Raw genomic sequence first — 13,400 nt, 5'->3', positions numbered from 1 at the left:
TCTTTTCCTTTCATCCTTCTGCTTATTTGCTATTCAGCTAGTCCCTTTTTGTTACATGTGTATAGACATCTGTTGATCCTGTCCTTGAAAAGACTGTTTTGCTGTGATTTTGGTATGATGATGTTTAGATCTCCTTTGGGATGTCCTATGTCTGCAAGGTTTTGATTTCATGTGCTGGCAAGGTGGCTAGTTTTTTATCCTTGTTGTATCTTATGTACTTTTTATATTGACTCAATATAATACTATGAAGATTTTTTTCTCTGAAAAAAACAGGATGAAATTAAAAACAAAATTACCAAGATTGGGATCTTGGTATCGAATGAAATAGCCACAATTAGGATTTAGTGACTTTTATTTCATTGCACAATTAGGGTTTAATGACTTTTATTTGATGGAACTTTGTTTGCGGTTTACTTCATTTTTATTTAGGGTTTATCTTTTAATTGCCGATAACAGCGTTGCTCTGGATAATCAAATTATAGCTATTTTGATCTTTCCGCTCAACATTTTGTATTTATTCTTAGAAAATTGCATTGCTAAGCAGAGTAGAGAGTAGCTCCGTCGACATCCTATTTAATCTTTGCCCACAATATTTGGATTTATTCTTTTGAGGAGAAAAACTATTTTGAACAGGTAAAGCTATGTTCTGGACGCATCCAATGTTCTTTTTAATTGCATTCGGTGGGTTGCTTGCTGACTTTGTTTTGAGATCATAGCTTAATTGGTGTTTTTCATTATTTTTGGGATTTATTTTTAGAAAAAATGAAGTGATCAACATGGCAGGGAAAAACTTTGTACTGGTATTAATAATTATTTAATAACAATTTAAGTCAAGTTTCGTTCGTGATCTATACATTGGTATTTATAAATGAATTAGGTGGCCTCCTTGTAGGCAGTTACTAGTATACTTGTTCTTTTCCACAGTATTTTGGTTTAATCTTTTAGAAAATAGCAGGTGTAACAGAATTGAGAAAGGCTTCTCTATGTAGCATTCATTTTCTTTTAATTGCATTTCGTGGGTTGCTTGATATATTCTCCATACAGCCATTGATTTTTTTTAATTGCATTTTGTGGGTTGCTTGATCTGTGCTTGATATAGCACAGAGACCACAGAGTATTGCTTATTGGTCTCTCAGCACATTTTGGATTTATTTATGGAAAGTTACAGTGTTCATCATAGTAGATAAAAGCTCTGTACAGACCATTCATTAATGAATAACAGTCGAGGTAAAGCTAGATTCTTTATGTATCCATTGCATTTTTTATTGTATTTGGTGGATTGCTTTCCTCTTGCTTTTTTTTAACTTAAATAAAATAATTGCAATGAAGTAAAGCGTTGCATCTAAGTGCATATAAGTGTCAGAGTGAAGGTATTGGAATCCTGTCTCTCTCTGTCATCTAAGAAATGTTTGTTTATGTTATATATTTGTTGATTATTATATGCCTACGAATGTATATTCATTCTGATACATTAGATTACCTTTTTGCTGATTGTTAAACCCGCCAACAACTTTCAGTCTTAATTTCTTTCTCACCATTTCATCATATTGGGCCAAAACCACAGGAACAATGCCGCTCCTTGCTTTTGTTTGTTAAAGCGATTGATCTCCATAATAATAAATGGTAAACTAAATTGAGATGAATGTATCTTGATGCAGTACCCTCCAATGCTCCAAGTCCCATAGAAAAAGTGTGGCTGATTAGTGTTGAAATAGTTTTGTTCAGCTTATGCTCTAACTTAAAGATAGACAAATAATTCGGGTTCAACTGTCACTGCATCTGTACTTCGGAAATCCCAAATTTAACTTATCTAGATTTTGGCAACGATTTACTTGGGTTCAAATGTCACTTCAATTTTATTTTGAAAATCTCAAACTTAACTTATCTAGATTTAGATTGAGCGATTCTGGCAGAAGGAGAGTTCTCAGAAATAGAAAGCAAAATTCAAAGAAGAGTTCTCATACATATTAAAAAAAAAATTCAAGCAATACAGTGATCCTATTTTGTTCAATGTTTAAAAAAAAGAAAAGGGTTGGGATATGACAAATATACCATTCTACATATCTCTGCCTTGAAACAGATTAAGATAGCAAAGAAATATTGAACATGGAGCAATTATAATAGCTACTCTATTGATATTATTTGAGATGATATTTAACAAAATGGAACCAGAGAGTTTAGACATCCCAGCTGCTGGCTGATTGAAGTTATTTCTTTACAGAACTGATTACATTTCAGACTCCCCAACTTCAAAAAGGCAAAGTTTCATATGTTGGATCTGGAAAACTGCTCTATAAGATTGCAATTTGAAATTTTATGATAGATGACAATATCACTGGTATAGATTTATTGTTACTTCAAATAGTTACAAATTCATCTTAATCATAAATTATAAAATGATAACAATTTTAAATGACACAGGGACCTTTTATTATAACTTCAAATAATTATAAATTCATCTTAATTATAAATTATAAAATGATAACATTTTTAAATGACACAGGGACCTTTTATTATAGGGGAAAAAAGTCTATAAGAAGTCTTGTTATAGTAGATAAAATTAAAGAAGTTGTAATAGCAATGATGACAACTGCAGGCTATAAAGATATTTTATTCCACATTCATATGTCTGAACGGTCCTGTGAAGGTAAACATATCTATCATCCGAGCCATCCTATTCCTCTCATGTGGGCACTTTTACTGGATTGCTGGTGCCTTGCCCACCGAAAATATTTTATTTCCACTTATGTGTTTCCTCATGTTGTGAGCAACCTATGTCCATTCCTCTGCAAAATCCATTAGCTTGAAGCTGAACCGAATGTCGAGGCTGAAGAAGAGGAAGCAGCCATCATGAAGTACTGTGACGAGCCATGAGAACTGGAGAAGGAATGTGATGTGAAAAAAGACGCGACGGAGTGGGTAAGGGATGAGGCAATGGCTGCCTTCACTTGCCCTCTCTTGGGGATATGCCTGGATTCAAAAGGCATACTTATCTTTTGCCTGGAATTGGCCCAGGATGGCATGGTATGAAATCTCTCTCAATAAGTATATCTACACAAACTGAAAGGCAAAGATTGGTGACCAAGACTAGGGGATGCTGTGAATATATAACAGGTCTATATGAGGTTTAAGACAATGTTCCACTAAGGCTCTGGGACGAGGGAACGAGGATACATGGGAGCGATTTATGCAAAAGCTCCTCACTATTTTTTAGGAAAGGTTGGGTTTAAAAAACTTATAAATATAAAATATAATTTATAAATCGATGAATCATATCACTGAAACAAATTTAAAACGAAAACTTAAAAGTTGCAAAGCATGATCATTGATATGAATATCATTATTATATAAATTTAAAATTCTAATTTATAATCATACATTATGATTAAACCATATTGATGTTCCACTTCCTACTATGAACATTGAATATTGAATATTACTAGCAATTGTCCCAAAAGGTACAAAGAGAGGCCGATAGGATTATTAAATTAGAATTGTTGAATTTCTCTAGAAGAGATGTTGGTTCAAGCCTAACACATGAGCAAGTTGAGCTGGCTAAAGGCCTTCTAATTGTTTTTTATTATTGTAAAATTATATTGATAATTCATTGGTTTTACTTTCAAAAGCTTGAAGGAATTTGAAGAGCAAGTATAGAATTGCTTTGTGGGATTTGATCCCAAAATCCTTGATTTGTAGATATATACTCAATGAAATGTTAATTGGTTGAAACCCTGCACAAATGTTTGATATAAGAAAATAAGCCGAAAAGGTTGAAAGGCTTAATTGGTTTGCGGAAAACCTTGTTTTCTTGGACTGGATCATTGTGCAATTACTTTTCTTTAGATGTTTTGTTTATATCTATATTACACAGAACACATTGAATGTCTTATTTCATTTTAGAGTAAGTTGATTACCCAAAATTAAGAAACCTCTATAGATGGCCAAGCATCTACGAAGCTTTCTAGTGACCAAGGCAATAACCACCATGACTATCCCCTACCATTTGACAATGCTTCTTTACCCAACCAGATTGAATACTTAGGGAGCGAAAAGCAAGCCAATTACACAAACAAATTGCCTTTGGAAAAAATTATGCACATACATAGAGCAAAATCCAAATACTCTACCAAGAAGAAAGAAAGTTGTCCACACAAATTTTCATATTTAATTTATGGAAACTTATGATTCGCTATGTTAATAAATCCAAAACATTCTTAATGTAAATACACGTTTAGATGAAAAGGATAAAAAAATAACATTGTAACATATTATAAGCTCACAGATATATCAAAGTTAGAGATATGTATAGAGTACATTACAACATCACCGTTGAAACCAAAAATACTCTTCTCATGATTTTGCTCACGAATCACGAGCACCTCGAATGTGTCAGCCCTGTAGTCGATCTCTGATCGAATCCCGAAAAGTTTTGAAGCCTCGACGCCCCCCTCCTGCAGGTTGCAGCTTCTTCAAATCCATTGACAATGAACGAGACTACAATACAACATCACCGTTGAAACCAAAAATACTCTTTCCATGATTTTGCTCACGAATCACGAGCACTTCGAATGTGTCAGCCCTGTAGTCGATCTCTGATCAAATCCCGAAAAGTTTTGAAGCCTCGACGCCCCCCCTCGAGGGTTGCAGCATCTTCAAATCCACTGACAATGAACGGGACTGCAATGCAATGTAATGAATAACAAGAATTGAGTTAAAAAATAAATATATTTATATATAAAAGATTACAAGACCATCCATAGTGAAAAGATACGCATGTATTTTTTATTTTATTTTAAAGTAAGTATGAGCAGTTGAAGCTTCTCGTCATTCTTCAATAGCCACTCGATTAGTCAAATTAGTAATTCCTTTTCTCCATTATTTTCGCAAAGCACGAGTGTTGAGTATTCCGTATTCACAATATACTCTTCTCCAATCAAGTTATTTGTATGACACATATTTTATAGTTTTGGGTAAGTTTATTTTTTATTTTTTTCAAATTTTAATTTTTGTTGTTTAAAATATATATAAAAAGAGTTTAACACAAAGTAAAATAGGAAAAATATTTTAATTTAGAAATTAAATATAAATCAAAATGAACATAAACTGATAGTAAATATCTATATCATAACCTAGAGGAGCTGCCTAAAGTATAAAACCTAAAGTATAAATCCGAAATTTAATAGCTATTGGAAAGACACAGCAAATCTAATTATATAAAACGCTCTCAAACACTTCATAGGATGACTGCCCTAATCCTGCTACTGTTTTTGATATTGAGATTTATTTGAGGAGCCAGGACGGCTGACTTGTTCCGTAGATTCAGTCAACAGCAATTGAGGGGAACCTCGTCTCGCCTGGACTCCATGCGTATAGCCATAACCAGCTGGATAACCCACAAATTCCGGAATTAGAAAGATTAGAAAGTCAACTGGCCTTTTCAGTACAAGGTGATCCCTATATTCCCAGGGACTAATAAGAAAACAGCTCCATGAAGGGGCTAAGGCCGGGCTAAAATCCGGCGAGCACCTACAGATCTGTAGGTCATTTTCTCTTATTCAAATCAAATCAAACGTAAAACTTAAAATAAAATAATACCGACTGCAATTAACCAGTCGCAGTCGCAAGAATTTCTCACAGCATAACGGACGTCTGTTTTTTCATAACCCAGCAGAATTAATCCAAAACCCTAAAATTTGGAACACTGCGAGAAGAATAGAAGGCAAAAACTATAACCAAATTATAATAATAAATATCAAGTAGTGGAATGAATGATTCTGAAAGACCAGTAACCTATGTTGCGCTCACACTTCGATCGCATTTCCATCAGCTTCAGTGGCAGCCACTGCGCTAAAGAGAGCGAGGCTATTAGCTAGCGATAAATGCATGCACGTTTTGCACGCGGTCCGTGACCTGGAGCTTAACCTGCCCATCCACACCCTTAAAGCCGCTGCGGCAGGAGTCCTCGTTGGTGAAAGCTTGGTTCATCCCGCTCAACACGTCGTCCATCTGAGCGTCGAAGGTGTTCCGCCTCAGGTGCTTCAGGGCCGCCAGAGATTCGCGAAGCTCGTCTTTGATGTCATTGAAATTCTGAATACAATTCTCGAGCGCCGCTTTTTCTGGTTCACTCAAGTTAGGGCTTCTGCCTTTCTGGCTAGAGATCCAGACGGTAGCATTAAGGACATGACCAAGACTCACATTCGCGGTCGCCTCCGCCATGTCCGTCAATGTGGGCTTCAGAGAACCCGGGAAGGAAGAAAGCGATGAGACGCAGAGCGCCGGATACTGAGTCAGATCGCACGAGGTTTTGATAAATTGAGCGGTTTTGGTGTCTCTCTGTGGGGGATTCAGGTCCTTCGTTGCTGCTGAAACCAGACTCGCGGAAATCAGGATACCCAAAAAAATTACAGCCGATGAACCCATGGCAATTCTGCTCAAGAACAGGGTAACAGGGTAAGAATTAGATGGGCAAGTAACCAATTGCGAATGTAGCGACCGTATAGAATTGCAAGGCTCTAGCAGTTATTCATGCCTTTTGCTTTGCAATAAATAGAGGAGCCGGACTCTTCTCGAAATTGTTAATCAACTATGGTCCAATTTGTTCATGTTTTCGTTTTCCCGAATCTGCTTCCAGCTCCTTAAATCGGGGGACTCTCCATGTTCTGTGTATTTAATGAACCTAACAGAATCGGCAGAATCCGCGTTGTCTAACTGGCTGACAATGTCCGAGCATTGTTCCATAAACTCCACGAACTCTCCCTGAAGCTCGGCACACAGAAACTCCAGGTGTCAGCCTGAGAATCAAAAGGACGACGAAAGTCCCTCTCACAGGAAGGCCTATTGGCCTAAACATAAAATTATAAAAGTCAAGTCTGATACATAAAGAATAAAAAATTTATAGAGTCAGAATAACATAAGAACATCAACATATCAAAAGATAAATGAGCATAATTTTGCTCAAGCCTCAAGGTAATGCCCCACTAGTCTCTGCATCCAACTACTGCATGAATAAATCAGGATCAACCATATCACCATCTGAATCTGAATCACTAGCATTCTCAAACATGTTAAGTGGCACACCAACCAACCCCATCTTTCTCTCATCAAGTCTCTCCATATCTACTTGTGCATCATCCTTTGGATCAACATCCCATCGTGTTGCTGGACCCTTCAAATACTCAAATGTCTTCCTATGCTCAAGATGCAGGGCACTGTGCACAACAACCAACTTCTCTGCTCTTTTAGAGGTAAGCTTGTTCCTCTTGATAGAGTGGATGAAGCTATATGTGGACCAATTCCTCTCTGTTGTAGAGGAACTAGCAATATGAGACAACAAACGCATAGCTAGATCTTTGATCTCTGGAGCACCATCGCCATGCTTCTTCCACCAACCAATTGGGTCATCTTGGGCTAGATCTATGTGATCTGCCCAAGCACCATGTGTGCTAAAGGGGCCACTAAGAGATGCAAACTAAACAAACTGTCTTCGAAATCTTTACCCCTCCTCCTCATGGTACATCTTTGCAATTGCATCTAGGAAGCCATTCTTTACCTCAGGATCATTAATAGGAGGAACCCTCCCAGGTCTCTCAACATACCATTTTGGGTTTAATGCATATGCTACCATGTGCAAAGGTGTGTTCATGCAATCCCACCTACACTGAATGATGGGTCGAATCTGGGATGTATAGAACTCTAATGAGGGCTCCCTTTGCTGAATGGCTACCTTCACACGACCCAACATGCTATCAAAGGTCTCATAGATTTATCCAAGACTAGGAGCATCTGAATCAGTGTAACAAATGACCTCCACAATAGGGCCCAGGAATGACACCAAATAAGAACAATCTACCCACCAATCATTGTCCAACACCTGAAGCTTGACCTTCTTCCCCGTGACTATTTTTTATTCTGACCACCTTCCCCACTCTGAACTCACAACCAAGGATTGTAGAGGCTCTTGTACCTCTAGCATCCTCTCCAATAAGAGAAAATAGCTAGCATATCTAGTATCAGTGGGCTTGAGGAATTCCTTCCTCGTATGAGCCCTATACATAGCCAAGGAGGTGTGGTGGTTGCAGATAAACATCTGCACATCTCTTGCAGTTGTCACCAAGTCTGATATCCACTGAATCTTTCCAACGTCCTTCAGTGCATTATTGAGTGCATGCACACAACAAGGAGTCCAAAAAATATGTTGATACATGCTTTGAATCAATAGCCCAGCTGATCTACAAATTGTTGTTGCATCTGTCACAACCTGCACCACACTATCAGGCCCAACATCCTCTATAGCTTCTCGAAAAAGTTCAAATTGGAAAGATGCATCCTTGTGCTTTCTAGAACAATCAACAACTTTAAGAAAGAATGGACCTTTCGAAGATGTCACTATGATGTTGATTAGTGGGCGTTTTCGGATGTCAGTCCATCCATCCATAACAATAGAGCAACCAAACATCAATCATGTTTGTTTCATTCTCTCTTTTTGCACATTAATTTTGGACACCTGTCTATCTCAAATTGTTGTTCGTAGCTTATGTTCTCCGAGTGGTACATATGAAGGCCCTATTCTTGCAATTGCTTGGACAATTTCCTTGTAATAAGGAAAACGAACAACATGGAAGGGAATTGCATTGGTAAAAAGAAATTTGCCAATTGCATCATCTGTGTCATCTCAATCTAGAATGTTGTACATCCTAGACACTATACCACCCATTGCACAAGAACGAGATGCACCAGTAAAAACCTTTGTCTTTTTTTATGAAGCATTGGATGGAGGAATATTTGTGGATGGATAAGCATGTTTGTTAGAAAACAATCATTTTCCAGTAGGTGCCCTTTCTAGCCTCCAAAGTTGCTCTCTTTGCGCTGAATTTAGGTTCTTTGAGGAACACATATTGCAGACCCAATCATGTGAGCCACCGCCAACTTTTGGATTCTTTTTCGGCAGTCTGGTTGCATAGATTAGAAGTGGTTTTAGAGGATTAAATATCCCCTTTGCAAATGTTTCCAGTTCTCTTGGTGGGCCTCTAGAATCTACACCATGCCTATTATGGTTTCTTGCCCCGTTGTGAGTGCTTTCAATTTCTTCCTGTGCATATTGTGGCTCACTACCACTGTAGCTGTTGTCACTGTTCCCATTGTTCCCAGAAGAAGTCTGACTCTGACTTATAGTTGTAACTTTGTAAGTTGAATGACAAATGTAGGTTGCAGCCTGTAGTGAAAATAAAAAAAAAAAAATTTAAACATTACATAGCCTGTAGTGAAAATAAAAAAATTTAAAAACATTACACATGCTGGCTAATACTAACAACACACACATTGAACACTGTTTTTTTTTTTTTTTAATTTACAAGGAAATAATTAAAATTAATACACAGTCAACACTAAAAAATAAAATAAATTAAAATTTACAAAAAAAAAAATGAAAAAAAAACAACAGTGGGAAAAAAACACAGGGTACTTACAGCGTGACTGTCGATGGGGGCTGCAAATTGGACTGTCAGGCAGCGCGGTGCGGTGGTGTTGGAGTCTTAATAGCATGGTGCAGTGGTGTTGGAGTCTGGACAACATGGTGTAGTGGTGTTGGAGTCTGGCAGTATGGTGCAATGGTTAGGCAATACGGTGCAATAACGACAGACCATGGTGCTTCAAGTGACGGCTAGCACAGTGCAACAAAGTGGCTTCAAAGCTTGACACATCCAGCAACGATGGCGTCCAACAGTGATGGTGTTCGAGTGATGGCATTTAACAACGATGACGTCTACGTTGCAACGATGGTATTGACGGCGTCGGCGTCCAGCGATGGGTTACAAATGGAGTGAGGGAAGGCAGCAAACAAAGACTTAAAACAATGGAACTTTAAAAGTTAAACCCTTGCTCAATAGTTTTTTTTTTTAATTATGATTAAAAAAAATCATTTAAAAAAATCGAATTTGGTCAAAGGGAAACGACCCCTCTTGACCCCCCTTGACCCCCCACGACCCCTTTTTCGGAAACAACCCCTTAGCGGGAGGAAATGACCCCCTAGCACATCCCCATGCGTACCCTGTTTTTTGGGAGTGTGGGGAAACGACCCCCTCTCGTCCCCAAATCCTCGAAGCGCAGGGGAGCTAGGAAACTGGACCCCTAGGGGGGGATGCGTTCCCGTGGAACACTGGTTTAAGGTTGATGTGAGTAGGACAGACAATAGTCTACATGTGACTGCAAAATTTCTTTACATAATTTTATTTGTTAGGTCGAATCTTCGTCACAATTCAAAAACAATTTGCTCACGATACATTATAAAATTTTGAGTTGATGTGGCCATAGTTTGACTTGCTTATTTCTGTGATTTAACAATTTATATTATTGCTTGGGTCCAAACTCTCTTTATTTGTAGTCAAACCATTGAGTTTTCATTTTTATGTAACAAGATAATGACTTCATGACTGTTTTTTCCTGATAGAAGTATTCGGGCAATTGAAAAGTTTGAGAAAAATCCAGAACAACGACAATTTCTGGGAGACCAAAACATGATAATCACTATGTGATCTCAAATCCATAACGACAACATTTTTTTTGGAAACTGAGACATGATAGTCACCATGTGAGGTGGATTGTTAAGAAAATGATCGACATAAATGCCCCCACAAATAAAATATATGTTTGACCGTTGAGATTGAGATTGTACAAGTCGAATAAGGATGTCTATGAGTTCTTTTCTGGTTAGTATCTATTGATTCTAACTACTCAGTTTATTAAAAAAACTCAGTTTAAAAAAAATAGAATTGAAGATGAACTTTAAAAAGCTTAATTTATTTTATGGTATTAAAAATTTGAAAAAGGAGATGAATTTATACAATTTGTTTTTATTATAACGAGAATATTTATATTACTCTAAAAATTGTAATTGAGGGTAGGTGTAGTATAAGATACATCAAGGAAGTATAAAATTTGGTTTGCAAGCTGAAAACTAAAAGATCTTCCAAACTTCCCAAATCCTCAAAATGATAACCTATAACTATATCAAAACTAGAATACCTAAAACATACTATTTGGTTAGCTGAGGAGAAACAATATTACCATGGGTTGTACCCATCTCCAAGTATAGAATTGGGTCAATTGAGGTTAGGAGCAAGAAGCTTGATAGAACTAAAAGTGTTGTTGGATGATGTTGTTGGTGCAAACTAGAAATTTCATCTTCTAATCACTAGATAAAGCTTTGACGATCAATGATAATCTCCATGGTTGTCGTGATGTTGATTGTGTTTAAGTTGGAGGAAAAGAATCTCCTCTTGTTTGTGAATCTACTCTTGTAATTGAGGTTGGAAGCCTTCAATGTTGCCTCTCATTTGAATGTTATGGGACCCCCTACTTGTCAAATTCCTTTGAGCCCACAAATACAAATGATCACCAAAGGCTACACATGGTTAACTTTGTCTCCTTTCCCATATGGAAATTCCTTTGAAAGGCCACAAGAGTAACTACTAAGATCAAAGGAATAAGACAAAAAGCATTCCCATAAAGAACATGAAACTAGATTAATAGGAACTTAGAATGGATTAGAATCAAAACCAATGCCCTAGACATTGGTAAGAAAGAATATTGCTTCACAGAAATTCAAGAATTAAGCCACTGACCCATAAACAAACCCTCTAGCCACAATAACAATATGATTTGTGCATGCTACGATTAATAATAAAAGGGGATTGAGCCTAATTTCCACAATTGGTTGGACATGCTATTTACCATCTGAAACTTGACTTCGCTTCAAACAAGGCGCCCGCCCACCCTCCAGCCAAAATTACTAATAAAGAATGAAAAAACACTTGAACTTCCCTCAGTACACTAACTCCCAATGGAACTCATTGTGTCATTGTGTAAATCTAGCCAACCACTACCATGTAGCACATCTTGCTCTTGTGCCATTTGTAAGAGTATACAAAATTTCTCTTGCTCTTTACATGAGGGGTTTGTCGCCACCTAGTCGGTGCTTTCGATTGTGGCATAGGTGACTTGCACCCTAGAATTGAAGGTTAGGAGTGATGGTGGAAATTCCAAGTTCCAGTTGTTGTGAGGTTGTTGTGTTGTGAGGTAGGACTTCAAGGTGGGGCTTGAAGGGTAAGAGTGATGGTGGAAATTTTGAGTTCAAGTGCCTATCAAGTTGTTTTGTTGTGAGGCAAGACTTCGAGATAGGGTTTGGGGCATTAAAAAACACCATATATGACAAAAGAGAGAGGGAGAATCCCTCGTGCATAAATATGGACAAGCACGTCTCCCATTGAACAATTAAGGGCAAACCCCATTTGCTTGATGTTGAGCTTAGCAAAATTGTATTTGGTAAAAATCATGTGGATTATTTCCTTGTTGGATGATGCATTTGTGTTCTCTTTCGAACTTGACTTGGATAGGGTTGTGGATGCATATGCTCTATCTGGTCATCCTGGCTTTCTTAATGATCTTTATTGTCAAGAAAACAAGTTTTACGCTCATTGAATTGCATACTTCTAGACTTCAATGATGAAAGTAGAGCTCATCTTAGTAAATTATTTCCTTTTAATGAGTTTTTTTAGCTTTCATCTTATGTTCCCTCAAATCAGTTTGGCCTAAGGTCTTGTTTAATTTATAATTTTAAGCCTACTATGGCATCCACGTGATAAATTCATTAGGTGTTATTTGAGTTGTTTGGAGGCTCTTACTTGGTCACCATTATGTGATTTGTATCTGGATTTAATTAAGTTTTTGGTATCTAGTTTAGAATTTGAAGAGTCTGCAAAAATGAAACTTGTCTGTTATAAGATGGTTGTTGGTGTCATTATTAGGTTTAATTCCATGGATTTACCTCATGAGCATGAGAAACACTTCTAGGCATTGTGATTGTTATATGTATAAACTCAAGAGTTGGTAGCATATGCAATGTATGGAAAAATAAAGATGATAAATGTGTGGAATAATATGTAAAGAACCAACAAGACACCAATAAACACTTCAGGAAAGGAAAAAAAAAACAAAACAAAACAAAACAAAAAAAAAAAAACAAAACAAAAAAAACAAAAACAAAAACAAAAACAAAAAAAAAAAAAAACAAAAAACAAAAAGCAAAAAACAAAAACAAATGAATTGGAAAAACAAATAAAACATATTATTTTTCAGGAGATTGGAAAGTAATAAGCAAAACGTTGTACTGGAGGATATGATAAAACATCTATAAGAGCAAGTCAAGCAATTAAATTAAAGCACAAACTTGCCTTTGAAAACATAATAAGCATATTATCTCCAGTAACCTTCATTGGTTGATCCTATCTCACAAATATAGTATTCAAGGATGAGGAAATTTTAGTTTCACACACTAGAAAAATTACAGTAAGAAACCCTTGCATCATGTCATCAGTAGCTAGAAGGAGGCATGCTCATCCTAGACA

At 36.9% G+C, this 13,400-nt stretch overlaps 1 protein-coding gene across 1 annotated transcript; it reads right to left on the bottom strand.

Moving 5' to 3' along the window:
- Positions 1–5,865: 5,865 nt before the first annotated feature.
- LOC149177027 (pectinesterase inhibitor 3-like) lies at positions 5,866–6,420 on the bottom strand. Its single transcript, XM_089421645.1, has one exon. It carries the CDS (start codon positions 6,418–6,420, stop codon positions 5,866–5,868), a length of 555 nt encoding a protein of 184 aa, XP_089277771.1.
- Positions 6,421–13,400: the final 6,980 nt, after the last annotated feature.

Source organism: Pinus tabuliformis, chromosome 4_1 (genome assembly GCF_031772625.1).
Source record: "Pinus tabuliformis cultivar Carrire ecotype Pingquan chromosome 4_1, CPIR1, whole genome shotgun sequence".
In the NCBI taxonomy this organism is placed as follows: Eukaryota; Viridiplantae; Streptophyta; class Pinopsida; order Pinales; family Pinaceae; genus Pinus; species Pinus tabuliformis.
This window is presented reverse-complemented; position numbering and strand designations above follow the sequence as displayed.